This window comes from Mangifera indica, chromosome 2 (assembly GCF_011075055.1).
Source record: "Mangifera indica cultivar Alphonso chromosome 2, CATAS_Mindica_2.1, whole genome shotgun sequence".
In the NCBI taxonomy this organism is placed as follows: Eukaryota; Viridiplantae; Streptophyta; class Magnoliopsida; order Sapindales; family Anacardiaceae; genus Mangifera; species Mangifera indica.
In genome coordinates, this window is record NC_058138.1 from 23,800,114 (window position 1) to 23,815,431 (window position 15,318).

At 35.9% G+C, this 15,318-nt stretch overlaps 3 protein-coding genes and 1 non-coding gene across 9 annotated transcripts; 1 reads left to right on the forward strand and 3 right to left on the reverse strand.

Annotated features, from left to right (window-relative positions):
* The first annotated feature begins 813 nt into the window (after nucleotides 1–813).
* On the forward strand, nucleotides 814–5,576 carry LOC123208451. The gene is made up of 2 exons (XM_044625988.1): nucleotides 814–2,234; nucleotides 2,806–5,576. Exons 1-2 carry the CDS (start codon nucleotides 1,091–1,093, stop codon nucleotides 5,223–5,225), a joined length of 3,564 nt encoding a protein of 1,187 aa, XP_044481923.1. The 5' UTR covers nucleotides 814–1,090; the 3' UTR covers nucleotides 5,226–5,576.
* Nucleotides 5,577–6,819: 1,243 nt separating this feature from the next.
* LOC123197839 (putative protease Do-like 14) lies at nucleotides 6,820–12,112 on the reverse strand. Of its 6 annotated transcripts, none has more exons than XR_006497933.1 (12): nucleotides 11,950–12,111; nucleotides 11,764–11,866; nucleotides 11,558–11,671; nucleotides 11,199–11,456; nucleotides 10,984–11,111; nucleotides 10,626–10,837; nucleotides 10,408–10,489; nucleotides 9,995–10,137; nucleotides 9,109–9,229; nucleotides 8,820–8,912; nucleotides 8,505–8,683; nucleotides 6,820–7,431 (listed from the first exon to the last, which is right to left on the reverse strand). XR_006497933.1 is itself a non-coding variant. In XM_044612301.1 (11 exons), the coding sequence occupies exons 1-11, from the start codon at nucleotides 11,962–11,964 to the stop codon at nucleotides 8,567–8,569; spliced, it is 1,317 nt and encodes a 438-aa protein (XP_044468236.1). In that variant the 5' UTR covers nucleotides 11,965–12,112; the 3' UTR covers nucleotides 8,396–8,566. The 6 variants fall into 6 exon arrangements, 3 of the variants coding, with proteins under 3 accessions (XP_044468236.1, XP_044468214.1, XP_044468246.1); XR_006497934.1 differs by lacking the exon at nucleotides 6,820–7,431 and adding an exon at nucleotides 8,146–8,296; XR_006497935.1 differs by lacking the exon at nucleotides 6,820–7,431 and adding an exon at nucleotides 8,146–8,318.
* A 910-nt stretch (nucleotides 12,113–13,022) lies between these two features.
* On the reverse strand, nucleotides 13,023–13,765 carry LOC123209430 (probable histone H2A.5). The gene is made up of 2 exons (XM_044627492.1): nucleotides 13,464–13,765; nucleotides 13,023–13,293 (listed from the first exon to the last, which is right to left on the reverse strand). Exons 1-2 carry the CDS (start codon nucleotides 13,665–13,667, stop codon nucleotides 13,069–13,071), a joined length of 429 nt encoding a protein of 142 aa, XP_044483427.1. The 5' UTR covers nucleotides 13,668–13,765; the 3' UTR covers nucleotides 13,023–13,068.
* A 1,334-nt stretch (nucleotides 13,766–15,099) lies between these two features.
* On the reverse strand, nucleotides 15,100–15,170 carry TRNAG-CCC. The gene has a single exon. It is a non-coding gene; the product is annotated as a tRNA-Gly (tRNA).
* Between the last annotated feature and the right edge of the window lie 148 nt (nucleotides 15,171–15,318).

Consider the following 15,318-nt stretch of genomic DNA (forward strand, 5'->3'; position numbering starts at 1 on the left):
TATTCTTTTTTAAGTTTTTGTAACAGTTGTCGGCAGAGAGAGACTACGACGATGACAGCGTTCTCTCTCTAGGTTTCTCTCAGTTATGGTCTATTTTTTACTATCATTAGTCGTCTTCTTCCCTCACCAAAGGCGTGATGAAGAGACTAAGATCTTAGTCTTTTTAACGCTTCATCATGTAGCAAAGAGACTCAAATCTCAATCTCTTCATCATGCTATTGATGAGGGGTGAAGATAACTGAAAACGGATCGCAGCTAAGAGAAAAAACATAAGGGAGGGAGAATGCTAACGTTGTTGTCGTTGTTGTTTCCAACTGTCAGCAACTGTTATACAAACCTAAAAGATAATGTAAGTTTTTTAAAATTTTAGTGAGATTGACTATTAGTTTTTAAACTTAGAAATGGAAATATGATAAATTTTTAGTTTTTAAAATATTTTTTTAAATGATAATTTTATATCTGACAGTAATAATGAAATTTAACAAAAAAAAATATATATTTAAATTTTTTATAATTAACAAATAAAAAATTGTGTTTTTACTAATCCTTGGGTGGACAATAGTTAATTTTAGCCTTTAAATAACTTAATTTTAGGTTTGATTCTAATCGGTGTCTGAAAAGATTCAATTTTAAAATGAATATAAAATTTAATCCAAATAGTATTACAGCGAGGGCTTTAGATGAACGTACAGGATTTCACTTTGGGAGAACCGGAGACTGGTTTGATAACCACACGATGGAACGAACTTACGTGGCATTCTTCAATTGGTTGATCCACCGTCTTCTATTTACACCCTGCTCTACCTTCTCATCCTCGAACCAAACAAATCCTCGAGCAATAAACTCGAAACTCCGAGAGAAAAGAGAGAATCTCAATCCAGATTTTCTTACAATCCAAACAAACACTACTGAAAAACAACATCTCAAATTTTCTTGCGAAACAGATGGATAGGACGTCGTTCTAGCTTTCATGAGACGATAAATAAGGTACGTTTTATTTTATTATTATTTTGGGGGGTTCTTTCGCCCAACCTTGTAAAGAACTCGATTTGGAGGATTTCGAGTTAAGTGTTTTAGCTGTTAGCTTAGCATGATATCTGTTATGAGGGGCGACTGTGAATTCGATAGAATATCTGATGCTAGTACTGAGCAACAAATTGAGGCGAAACCTAGGGTTTCAGATGATAATGTCATTGGTCGTTCAAATAAAGATGAAAATTTGTTAAAATCGGGGGTGGATGAAGAAGTTAGGTTAGCTCTGGAGAGTGAAAGATCTGAGGTTAAAGTTAGAGTTAGGGCTTCTTCGGAAATTGGTAATGATTGTAATAGTAGGGATGTTGAGATGGAATCTGAATCTTTTGTGGCCGAGGAGAACAAAGTGAGTGTTAATCAAATTGATAGACGAAGGAGGGAGTATTTTGAGGCTGGAAATGATAGATTTGATGAAAAAATTGATAGAGTGGTGAGTAATTTCTCAAGTATTGAGGGGCATGGAGAGGCGTATAATTCTTTGCTTTCAGAGTTTGATGATTTTGTGGCCAATGAGAAGATGCTTGTGGGGACATATAGGGCATTGAGTTATGGTTTTGAAGTGGGTGATATGGTTTGGGGAAAGGTTAAATCGCATCCATGGTGGCCTGGGCATATTTTCAATGAATCTTTTGCAAGTTCCATGGTGCGTCGCACAAGGAGTGATGGTCATGTGTTGGTTGCTTTCTTTGGAGATAGTAGTTATGGTTGGTTCGACCCAGCTGAGCTTATTCCTTTTGACCTTAATTATGCGGAGAAATCACAACAAACAAATGCAAGGAGTTTTGTTAGGGCTGTGGAGGAAGCAGTGGATGAGGCAAGTAGGAGGTGTGGTCTTGGATTGGTGTGTAAATGTAGGAACCCTTATAATTTTCGGCCTACTAATGTTCAAGGGTACTTTACAGTTGATGTGCCAGATTTTGAGCCTGGAGGGCTTTATTCGGCTAATCAGATTAAGAAGGCAAGAGACGGGTTTCGGCCTGCTGAGACTCTTTCCTTTGTCAAGCAATTGGCATCAGCACCACGAGGTTGTGAACAGATGAGCATTGATTTTATTAAGAATAAGGCTACAGTTTTTGCTTTCCGTAAGGCAGTGTTTGAGGAGTTTGATGAGACTTACGCTCAAGCTTTTGGTGTGCAGCCAGCACGCCCTTCTCGGGATCGAGCTGCCTTATTAGATCAGTGTAGTAGACAGCCAACTAGAGGTACTACTTTGTATGCTTTGCTGAATCTTTTTAGTTGTTTTGATATTCATACATTTCCTGAAATTTCATAAATACTTTAATGCATAATCAGCCTATTCATTGCTGATGAATCTTTTTTTTTGGTGCATTCAGCACTGAAACCATTGTTTCTTATTCTAAGGATTCTTTTCCATTTCAGAAGAACATGGGGTGCAAAGATATTGCACTTTTTGAGAGCCCTTGATTTTCTGTTTTTCTACTCATATTTTAATGATGAAAACAAATCTGCTCAATGAGGTCTACTTTGAATTTTCATAAGGGTTATGTTCTGTGATCTTGTGCAGTCAGTGTCCTCCCATAGTTCCTCCTCAGTTTCATCCCATGCAATTGGTTGTTGTTGGCCAATTGTCCTTTCTTACCGTGTTTGCTTTCTGCCACTGATACCAAAGGTTTATGCCATATTTTTGCCCTTATCGGGGTGGCTGCCAATTATATTCAATGAAAGTGCCTCTCTATTAAGCCATATTTAAAATTAATCTATTCGCATGCATACACTGCTTCATTTTATTAATATGTTTGTTGCCTTCTGCAGCTCCATTGAGTGGTCCAATGGTTTATGCTGAAGCTCTGGGTGGTGGGAAGAAAAAGCCTATGAAGGTCAAAGACCATTCAAAGAAAGACAAATATCTTTTCAAGCGAAGGGATGAACCAGGTGACTTGAAAACTTATCAGATTAGCCAAGGGCAAGAAATTTCCTTAAGTCCATCTCCTGTCATGGATGGATTATCAACATTGGCAGCTGGAGATTATGTGTTGCAGAAGAGGGCTCCAGGAGCTCATATGCCAGTGAAAGTCGAAGAAACTGGGTTTATAAGCAATGAAAGTTCAGGTCTAAGCAGGGATGCTTCTGGAAAAGACACTGCAACTATAGATCATACCTCAGCCTTCAGTGGTAATCCTACCATACAAGTTGCTTCTGTAGATGTAAGATCATCTCCAGGTATCCATGCAATGAAGGAGAGGGTGGAACGAGGTTTTGTTCCAGGCTCCACCAGCGGAGGTGGATCTGATATGTTAGAGAAGGTGATCCCAGGTTTGATGGAGGGTGCATGGCCATCTTCTCAACAGGAAGATAATGTTATGGTTGACATTAAAAATGAGGAGAGTGTGACAATGTCCAGATCAAAAGAAGGGTATCATCAATCTGAGCCAAATTTTTCTGCAAGAGGAGAAGGTGATCATGGGTTAGATCAAGTTCAGGACAGTCGCCCAAGCATTCATCCTTTGCCAATTGATGCAAAGCATTCTGTTGGAGTTAGTCCTGATGGTAAAATTAAAAAGCCTGAAGCTCTTAAGCGGCCTCTGGTGGACATGAGCAGTCCGGACTCGATGGGGGAGCCAAAGAAGAAGAAAAAGAAAATGGATCTTGGCTTGAAAGCAGGTTCTGGTAGTATGCAAAAGCAGTTGGCCATTGGAAAAGGTGGTACTGCAGTTGGGAAGGTGTCCAAAAAATCTTCTCAGGTTGGTTTGGCTTCTAGGGAAAATTCGCGGGTTATAAATCGGAGAAAAGATGTTGGTGATGGTAATTCTATGTTGACTTCAGTCACAACCATGCCAGCAGTTAGCATAGAGAATATTGAAGGTGGGCTCCCACAGTTATTGAATGATTTACATGCTCTTGCTCTAGATCCCTTTCATGGTGTGGAAAGGAATTGCCCTGCAATTATTCGGCAGTGCTTTATGCGGTTCAGATCCCTGGTATACCAGAAAAGCTTGGTTTTATCACCACCATCTGACACTGAGCCCTTTGATTTTCGTAGTGCAAAATCTTCATCCAGTGTTGCTGTTCCTGGTGAGAATGTCAGAGATTTGCCAGCTTCAAAACCAGTTAAACATTTGGCTAGACCAGATGATCCTACAAAGGCCGGGCGAAAACATCCTGCATCTGATCGCCAGGAAGAAATTGCTGCAAAGCGGTTAAAAAAGATTAGTCTTATGAAATCATTGACCACAGAGAAGAAGTCTGGTCAGAGGACATCGGATGGCCAGCGATCAGAGGGAAAAGAACATGTGACAATTCCCCCTGCAAAGCTTGCCAGACCTGATACTATAAAGAAATTAGGGCATCAAGCCAGATCTGTGGAGCCTACCATGTTGGTGATGAAGTTTCCTCCGGGGACATCGCTTCCATCTGCCGCTGAGCTCAAGGCCAGATTTGGTCGCTTTGGGTCAATAGATCAATCAGCTATCCGGGTGTTCTGGAAATCTTCAACATGTCGTGTGGTGTTTCGCTACAAAGCTGATGCACAGGCAGCATATAAATATGCAAATGGAAACAATGCCCTATTTGGCAATGTGAACGTGAGATATATTGTGCGGGAGGTGGAAGCTCCTGCAGCAGAAGCACTGGACACTGACAAAGGTCGAGGAGATGAACCTCCCAATGAGAACCCACGTGTGAAGGATCCCATGCTTGATCGACCAACACAGTCACCTCTCCTGCAGCCAATGATCCAGCTGAAGTCCTGTTTGAAGAAACCATCTGGCGATGAAGCTGGGCAGGTAACAGGCAGTAATGGCAGCAGAGGGACAGCTCGGGTAAAATTCATGTTGGGTGGGGAGGAAAGTAGTAGGACAGAGCCATTGATGGTTGGCAATAGAAACAACTTCAACAACAATGCTACATCTTTTGCTGATGGTGGTGCATCTTCTTCTGTTGCAATGGATTTTAATAGTAAGAACTTTCAAAAGGTTATTATTCCTCCATTTTCATCACCTATTCCTCCGTCGCCTCAATTTGCAAAGCCACAATTTAATAATTCACATCATACTGAAGTAGTAGCAGCGCCCAGAAACTCTCACAATCTTAACACACCCACAGCCCCACCACCCACTGCATCGACACCAACCATTGATATATCACAGCAGATGTTAAGCCTTTTGACAAGATGCAACGATGTTGTAACCAACGTTACTGGACTGTTAGGCTATGTGCCGTACCACCCTCTTTGATTAGGGCAATACAATAGCCAGATTATTAAAGATGGGATTACACTAGAATGCTGCCAATAGAGCGTTGGAAATGCAGCTTAAGCAAATGGAACCAAAAAGATAACTCGGGCGGGGGCCGTTCTGCTGTGAAACAAAAGAAGCAAAATTTTTAGGAATTGATAACGACTCATCTGGGTTTTAAAGAATGCATGCTGTGTAGTTGAAAGAGATCACTCATGTATGCCATCTGCTTTGTGTTTCTTCTAATTTTATCAGACCTTTTGTGGCATATGGGCCAACTGAGCTCGTACCTGTATTGCCAATGGTGAAAATTTTGGTCTTGTAGTTTTATCTGATTTGATTTGTTTGGTAGCCCCTTGATTCCCACGTTAGGTTGACGAGTTCCTTCTTTCTTCAATGACTATTTTGTTAGAATTCAGCTCGCAGTGACCAGTTCATGATCGTTATCTGTTGACGAGAAGGCAAAATATGGGCACTTTAGCATGTTTTACAAACCTAAAAGACTACTACAACAGAAAATATAAGACTGGTCTTTGTATCTATTCATAGCTTATCTTGAATCTAGACTTATTTCAAATTAGAATTCACAATTCAGATCTTTTACGCATTGATCTCAAATTGGAGTTTTAACTTAATTTTGTCTATTCGATGATATTATCTATTTTGTTTGTACATAATCCTCAGAAATAAATTTTATACTAACTTAAATGAGTTTGGGGTTTCTCGAATTAGATAATGTAAATTAAACCCAAATTTGAATATATCCAAACTTAGTTCTTAAATGAGTTTGAGATTTAAACTCAGAATTAGATAATGTGAATTAAACCCAAGCTTGAACGTATCCAAACTCAGCTCATGCTTAAATTCACCTCTACTTAAACAAACACTATTAATTAAAATGGGTTTAACACAATGAACATTTCATGAATATTTTGTTAGAATTCAGCTCGCAATGAACATTTCATGATCATTATCTGTTGACAAGAAGAGAAGATATGGGCATTTCGTATGTTTTAAGAACCTAAAAGACTTCAAACGGAAAATATAAAACTAGTCTTTGTATCCATACATAATATATCTCAAATCCAGACTTATTTCAAATGAAAATCCATAATTCATCTCAAATGTATTGATTTCAAATTGGAAATTTAACTCATTTATCTATTAGGTGATATTGTTTACCTTACTTGTTGACAATCCTTTATAATTATTGTACACCAACTTAAATGAGTTTAAAGTTTAAACTCAAACTTGATAATATAAATTTAACTCCAACTTAAGCCTATCCAAACTCTGCTTGGGCTTAAATTCACCTCTACTTAAACCAACACTAATAATTAAAAAGGGTTTGACACAACTCCAAGTTGTTTCAATTTTGCATTTCTTTTCTATAATGAAAGCCTCAAATCAACCATACTCCATATACATGCCTGCATACATTGTGGTTTATTTTTGGTAATTTATGTCCTCAAAATATATAGAAAAACTCCCTAATCACCCTCTAAACCTCTCATTAACTAAACTTTAATCATCATTAATAGGCATGAAACCCAAGTGGAAACACCACATGCAGTTCACCGTGGATGAAGCTGCCTTGTCACAAAGTAATCTTCATATTAATTACAGTGTCGGAGTCAGTCGCTGCTGTTTCCGCGACTGCGACCTCAGAGGAGTTAATATTTCTATTCAAGAAATGTTGAATTAGAGTAATAATAGGTCAGACAAAAAGAATAATATTTCTTACAATATCACAACTCCTGGCGGTCGGGCTAAGGGAGTTTTAAATGTTTCTTTCAAGTTTTCACCTCCGGATCATCATGCATGGTTTAATTTTCTACACCCTCCGCCGTTAAAAGGGGGGGTATCTGCTGTCAGATAAAGGCGAATATACACCTTCACAAAGTTTTTCACCCATTCCACCCCTTACTCATCGAACCCACCACTGGCAAGATTCCCACAAGCTTTGCCACCACCTCTACTGCCAGGGTGTGGAGGAACTCCACAATCTCTGACTCCACCGCAAACACCCGCAAGTGGGTGTAATTACCTGCCATTGGGTCTTGGCCGTAGTGGAATATCAGCATATGGAAATGATCACAGGAGGCCGGTCGCGCAGCCGCAACATACAGGAGGTGGCAGTGACGGGTGGGGAATGGCGGTTAAAGTGGGGCTACGAATAGAAGCAGGAGCGTTGGGAGGTCTCATGCTGAACATGGATAAACAATTGAAGGGATTTCATAGTTTGATTTGAAGATTATTAATTATTTCCGTAATTAACTTAGTTCAACTACCTAAGATTCGAATCCCATTAATCAATTGACTTTAAAGATCAACAAACTATAAATAAATTCTAATTAATGATATAATCATAATTTAATTGCTTATGAGCCTTTCCACTAATTATAGTTAGGGTTGGATTTATATGAACTGCTTGAACTTTAATCTGACAGGCTAAATTCGAATTAATTTGATCATTTGAATCCAAACTAACTAATTATAAAGATATATTATTTTCAAACTGACTTCACGAATGTTAGTTTTTTTTATTTTTTTCCGTATAAATTTGGTAAAATGATAAGAGGTAGAGCAGCTGCCACTAAGGGTGACCCTCCAACATTTTTGTACAACCCAATTCAAATTCACGCTTGACTTGATTTAAGTTAAATTCAAATCAAAATTTTAGTATAAAATTTAATTTAAGTTTAGTTCAAATCCTTCTTTGATTATATTGTTAATCTCATTGATATTATTTATCTTATCAATGATATTATTCAATTCGTCAATAATATTATTTATTTTATCGATAATATTATTCATTTTGTCAACAACTTTCTAATGATACCATCAACAAATTCCAATTCAATTAGAAATTGTCATGATTTAAATAGACTCAACTCAGTCTAAACTTACTCATAAGATATTCACTCATATCAAATCAATATGACAATATAATATGGTAACGCTAAAAATAATACAACTTATGTTTTGATATTGTTTTAAAAATCACCAAAATAAGTTTTATTGGCATTTTTAACATCTTCTGAGCAACAAAACTCAGATATGAAGTATCTCTTTCATATACAAAATTTATTCCTAAGAAATGAAAATGTGAAAAAAGTTTAAAATATATATATATATATCTCAGATCTTGAATGATAAAAAAAATCCAATAAAAAGAAGTAACGGATAATTTACTTTAATTTTTTTTGAAAAAAATTCTTGGCTATTCTATGAGATAAACCATATATATAACTACATCCTAAAAAGAATAATACTAACCGTAAAAACCGTTTTCACGTAAACTCTATGATGCAACGTTACCGCTCCGTTTGTTTGAATATTCACATATCTGGATTAGCTTCCTCAGGAGTTACAGTCAGAATCACCACATTATCATTTGCTCTTTGCACAACTACCTTCATAGGCATCCCAACCCGATCTCCCATTATTTCTATAATCTGAAAAATTCATTAACAAAAACGAAGAATCAGTATTTAAATGGTGCTTTATTTGTCTTCACCACTAAACAGTATTATGTAAGATGATCTCTTGCAGTTCCATATTTTGGTGTCACAAAGTGAACCATGTGTATACCTCCTTGATGCTTTCGACAGGCTTCCCGTCAAATTTGATAACAACATCACCAGGATGGAATCCAGCACGGTCAGCGGGAGATCCAGGTGTCACCTATTTGACAAATAAGAAAATTTTCAAATGCAAGAAGCATCTACAAATTGAAGTTGACAATATATATGAAACCGAAATTTCAGCGATCCAAAATATTAAAAGGTACCACCAAACTTTGTGGCAAAAATCTCCAAGATTAAGAAGTTGCCAATAGCTTCTATGCAAAATAGCGGAAATAGATTATTGGAGTACATACCATAGGTACAAGAACACCCCTTTGGACATTAGGGAATGAGGGATCTCTTTCTTTAAGCTGAGCAACAATCATCTTGTTAAGATCAAGCATTTTCAATCCAAGCCAAGGTCGAACAACTCTCCTGGAGAACTTCATCATTTAGTACATGTACCAGTTGAAACAATGGTACTCTCAAAAGCACATAAAGGATGAGACCAGCACGTTTATAGGTATTAATTCCATAACAAAACCAAAAATGACCACCACACTCAATAAATTAAGGAACAGTTAGATTGTTACTCTCTTCTAAATTGTTCTTTTTTTCAAGGAGAAGCTGGACTGCTGGACTGAGGAAGCCAATTGGACAATAGAACTATTGGACCATACTTTATTCCAAACTTTCAAATGGTTTTCTATTATCCCAATTTTACCATGCTAGACAAACTCAAGACCGATTAAAATGAAAGGACTCAACAGAACATTAGTTGGTAAAAGTTCAAACTATGGTAGCCACATAATACAAATAAAATAGTTTTAAAACAAGGGTAATTGATCCAAAGATAGAAACTTTGTGGTCTAATTTATCCCGTCATTGAAGGTCAAATTAAATCACAGAAAGAGAAATTACTTTTATAGTAAAACACATTTCTAATCAGCAGCATGAATGCAGAGTCTATTTCAAGCATTATAATAGAACTCAAAACTACTATGAAACAACTTAAGGAGATTATATGGCAGAAATAATAATGTAAGAAATTTAAATCCTTCACTCAAATACTAAAGCCAACGGTGATTTCTTATATGCAAAACAATGGATGAAAGATGACAACTAGTATAAAATTAAGCAAGCTGATTGTACTTACATGTGATTATAAAAGCAGTTGAATAAATAAAGATAGAAACGTACCCTCTCTTCTTGAAATGCTCAATAATTTTGGCAACCGCATCCACTGGTACAGCAAAGCTCAATCCGTCTGCAGCCTGTACTTTCATAATATTGACACCAACAATTTCTCCATCAATATTTACCAGGGGTCCTCCAGAATTTCCCTATACCACACAGGTGCATATACACACATGAGAGAGAAGCGATAATGGTAAATAGTGCAAGGATTTGGCCAAATAAACAGATAAAAATTTGATACCCTAGTGTATTAATGACCATTTTCAATATCCTTTGACCTTCCCTAGATCAATAACATTTCAAAGTCTACAACAGTAATCATAGTTCCTAGAATATGCAGATCACGTATAAAGCACAATCAGCTATACAATTCTATGTATACGTGTGAACACATACACAAAGAGGGTGAGAGTTACCGCATTGATTGCGCAATCTGTTTGCAAATACTCTCTCCGCATTCCACCAAGACCCAAATCACTGCTTTTACGATCAACACAACTAATTCCATAGAGACCAAACATATTAGGAAAAGGAATCTCAAATAATCATAAAAAAAATAAAGATAATATAGATTTCCCATGATCCTATATTTAAGTATAAGCAAATTCTGCACCACAGCCAAGTACTTTTATACCTTACAATACCAGCTGTTACAGTGTTTTGAAGAGAAAGTGGGCAGCCCACAGCCAAAACCCAGTCTCCAGGCCGAAGCTTACTAGAAGAACCAAGTTTTGCAGTTGGAAGAGGAGTTTTAGAGTTAATCTTTACAATAGCAATATCAGAATGTAAATCAGCATTCAGCACTGTACCCTCAAATGTCCGACCATCTTGCAGAGTTACATCTACCTGAATATTCATCACATCTAACATTTTATCCATACACTAGAAACAATAAAATGAAGTTCTTAAAACTAATTTTGTTCTGTTCCACTAGCATAGCAACAATCATTACAATTGTACATGTGAATCTCTGAATGCATCAAAATACAAACCTTCCCTTTAGATTCGCGACGAATGCCTTGAAAATCAACCACAACATGAGCACATGTCAAAATAGTACCATCTTCATCTATAATTGTTCCAGAGCCTATACTCTTTCCCAGAGTAATTCCATGGAAACCTACACAAAAAATTAAAAATCTACAGTTTATACACCAGGAAACTGCTCAAGCCACTAAAAAACCAAAGTTAATTCAAAATTATATACCCTGTGGAACTGCTATATTGACAACAGCAGGACCAACTTTAGCAGCTGCATTGGCAATAGTATTTCTACCTAAACATCTGCAATGTGGCTCTGCCTCATCTTTGACCACAACAGAACCAGGATCATCCTGTTTCTTCACAGCTTCAGAAGGAGCTGGACTGACTTTAGCATTAATATTTCCAGAGGAAGCTGGACTGACCCTGGAATTTACATCTCCAGCAGGAGCTGAACTGACTCTTGAAAAAAATTCGAGCTTCCCTACATGTCCAAACTCGAAATCAAAACAAAAATAATAAATAATAACTAAAAAACGGAGAAAGCAGAATTGATATTCAAAGGTAAATCAAAAGATACCCAACCAAGTTTCCATTTTTCTGATGACGTAAACAGAGAAGGTTCCCGAAAGCCTTGCAAAAATTGTAAAGACGGTGATCCATTCCATATCACAGGAAATGACAGCGATATTCTTGCTCCTACAATCCAAAACATACTTCGACTCTCAAATTCCCCAAACACTTAAAGTCTCTTTACAAGAAATGAAATCAAACAAAAAGTAGACGCTTACCACAGTCCGAATTGCTACAGGCATACAAAAGACCAGACCCGGCAGTGGCCATGGCCACTGCTCGGATGAGATTTTGAGGACAGAATGAGATCGAAACCTTTCTCTGCGAGTTGAAATTGAAATAATTAGAACACAACAGAGCAGAGCAAACGGTCTCGCTCAAATAAACAATGATAAGTAACTTACCAGTAATCGATGCATGATGAATAATGAAAAAGAAAAACCTCTTAATTTGAGTGAGTGCGCAGAGGTGAAAATAAAATTGGGATTGATTCAAAAACCTTGCATAAACCCTAGTGTTTCAGAGAAGGGCTACCCTTTCTTGAAGAGAGGCTTCTAGAAACTTCTACATGAATTGTACAGATACACTACAAATTATGACCTCACTGATTTTAGAAAATTATACATTTTTAAACGAATAAAAATAAAACAGTTAATTATGACAAATGTTTAGATTGCTTAAAGAAAATATAACCCAATTTCTTCTCCTTCTGTTTGTCCCAGTCGAAGGTTTTAACTTTTTACGATAAATTTTCACCTAAAAAATAAATTAGTTAAAGGAAAATATTATTAATCAAACTACTAAATTATTATCGCAACTTAAATATTTTATTTTTTTTTATTATAACCACATTATATTTTGATTAGAGTTTAGTAAAAATTATTTTATTAATTTATTTTTTATTATTTATATTATGTTATTTAATTTATCGATAATAAAATATTATTATCAATATTAATATAACAAATAATATAAATAATAATTTAATTATTACTTTTATATATTAAAAAATTATTAATATAATTTTAATTTTATTATAATTATATTTTTATTTATTAATTTATAAATAAAAATTATTTAATTTTTAATTAATATAACAAATCATAAAAAAATATTTTAAAATAATTATATTAAAAAATATTTAAATAAAATAATATATTAATATTCTTTTATTATTTTTAATCAAATATAATATTTATTTATACATATTTATTTTATTAATTTTTAACCAATATAATAATTTTTTAATATAATTTTTTAATTTTAATAATAAAATATTACTCAATTCAAATATTTCCATAGGGTGATTAAATCTTCTAAAATTATAATCAAGATGCGCTGTTATTAATTTGTATCCTATTTAATGTGTTTCCCATCAAATTATACCGTCAATACACGAAATGGTCATCGAAGTAATTATGGGTAAACTAGGAAAGAAGAAAAAAGCAAATGGTCATTGAAGTAATTATACACAAAATGAAGAAAATTTTATCAATTTTTATTGCTGTAATTTTGTACACGAGTTAGGCCTTCTTAGGAGACTTTGCAGCATTTTCAGCATCAGAAGTTTTGGTCTTTTTGGGCAAGAGGACTGGATTAATATTTGGCAATACACCCCCACTTGCAATTGTTACGCCTTGCAGAAGTTTCCCCAATTCGTCGTCGTTTCTTACTGCCAACAACACGTGCCTCGGATTTATCCTGTTCTTCTTGTTGTCACGTGCTGCGTTACCCGCCAACTCCAGCACCTTAATGTATATTTTACCACAAAATCAATATATATATATTTGAAAAAATGAGAGAACAGGGTACAACGACTCCGTTTCTTCAGTTTTTTCCCTACATTTTCTCTGAAACAAAACAGAACCAAAACCCAAAAGAAACGAAAGGGCAGAAACATCGGATCTGAGAAACGTACCTCCGCGGCGAGATACTCCAAAACGGCGGCCATGTAAACGGGGGCACCAGTGCCCATTCTCTGAGCGTAGCGACCCTTTTTGAGGAACCGGCCTATCCGTCCAACGGGGAATTGGAGGCCTGCTTTGACCGATTTCGAGACGGCCTTCTTTCTATCTCCTCTTCGGCCTCCCGCACCTTTCACCGGCTTTGTTGACGCCTCCATTTGTCTCTTTTAGAGCTGAAATTAGAACTGTATTGCGTTGCGACGAGTCCCAGTTGATTTGAAGAGAGAGCGATTTGTCTCTGCAGGATTCAGCTTTGAGTATTTTATAGGAGTTATGCCACGTTGGCTATCCCTGCCGTTGAGTTATAGCCAATGGGAGTACGTTGCTCGGAGTGAGTTTTGTGTTGAGTGGACTATTGATCGGACGGCTGTAAATTGAGATGCAATGGCTATCCGTGTGGAAGTGGATGGGCCAATGATATTTGTTCTGGAAGTTCAAGGGAACTTGGAGAAATTCTGATTAACTTATAATAAAATGATGAAAAAATATATGAACTTTAAATAAATATAAAAACTTATTATTTTATATATAAATTTTTAGAAAAATAGTTCATATTTGAATAATTATTTTCTATGTGATTTTTTGTGAAAATAAAATCATGGATTATTACTAATTTGAAGGAGAAGTATATTGCTTTTTTTTTTTTTCCCAATTGACATCACTAACCAGATCAATTATTTGACTAAGTCAAAACTTAAATGAGATTTATAAACATTATTAAGAATATTTTATTTTTATATGATATATTAATAAATTTAATGAGTCTTGACCATTCTCGAAAACTTTTAAATATTTTTAATTATAAAAATAAATTTATATTATATAATTTATTTTGTTTTAAAAAATCTTATAAAAATATTAAAAACCGATCATAAAATTGTTTATACGATTGACCATCAGACTAAGAAAAATTAGAATCGACCCTTTAACCGTGCCAACGTCCAAACCGAATATAAAAACTTTATAATCATAAATACATAATATTGTTAATTTTAACATTTTTTTTGGACATTTTGAATTGATCTATAACATTATGAAAAAAAAAAAATTTTAGACATGCAAAATTCTTCAGTTGTCTTCTGAATAAGAAATAGAAGCATCATTTTTCACCAGATAAAGAGTTCAAGATCGTCATCTGCATGTTTCTGAGACCAACAGCAAAATCTAAAGCACCATCCATGGCGTCTCGAGCACCTACCAACGCTTTCAAGAGCTCTTCATTCACCATATAACAGGAGCGTATTTGATCGAGAATGCGGTCGTGTCTTTCTTGGAGCTTCACCACCCTTTCTTCAGCCTGCTCTAATGCCTCAGTTACAAGCCTCAAGTTCTCTTGGGAAATTTGGCGGCGGCGATGCTGTCTCTTCAGCGACGGCGAACAGAGAAAGAACGATGAAGAGAAGCCGATTATGGCGAAAAGCAAGCGACCGTAATCCATGTGGCTTGTGCTGAATGAAGAACGTAAAAAGAAGAGAATGTGGAGAGTTCAGAGATTCTTTGCTTATGTTTAGGGAAAGTCTTGGATTAAAAATATCACATATTATTAAGGGGTGCTTCAAAAATTTCATCGAAGCGAAAACGATTAATCTTTGCGCATCCAGGGAATCGAACCCTGGTCAGTACCGTGGGAGGGTACTATGATACCACTACACCAGATGCGCAAGTGTTCTTCGAACCACAATTAATATATTCGAAGGTCTCTCGCTCGAATTATTATTCAATCCGCACAGCTCGTAATGTCAAACTCTTTTCAATCAAAACAAGTTTAAAACTAAATAATAAGCAAACTGAGTCCAAACGTTAGAATTC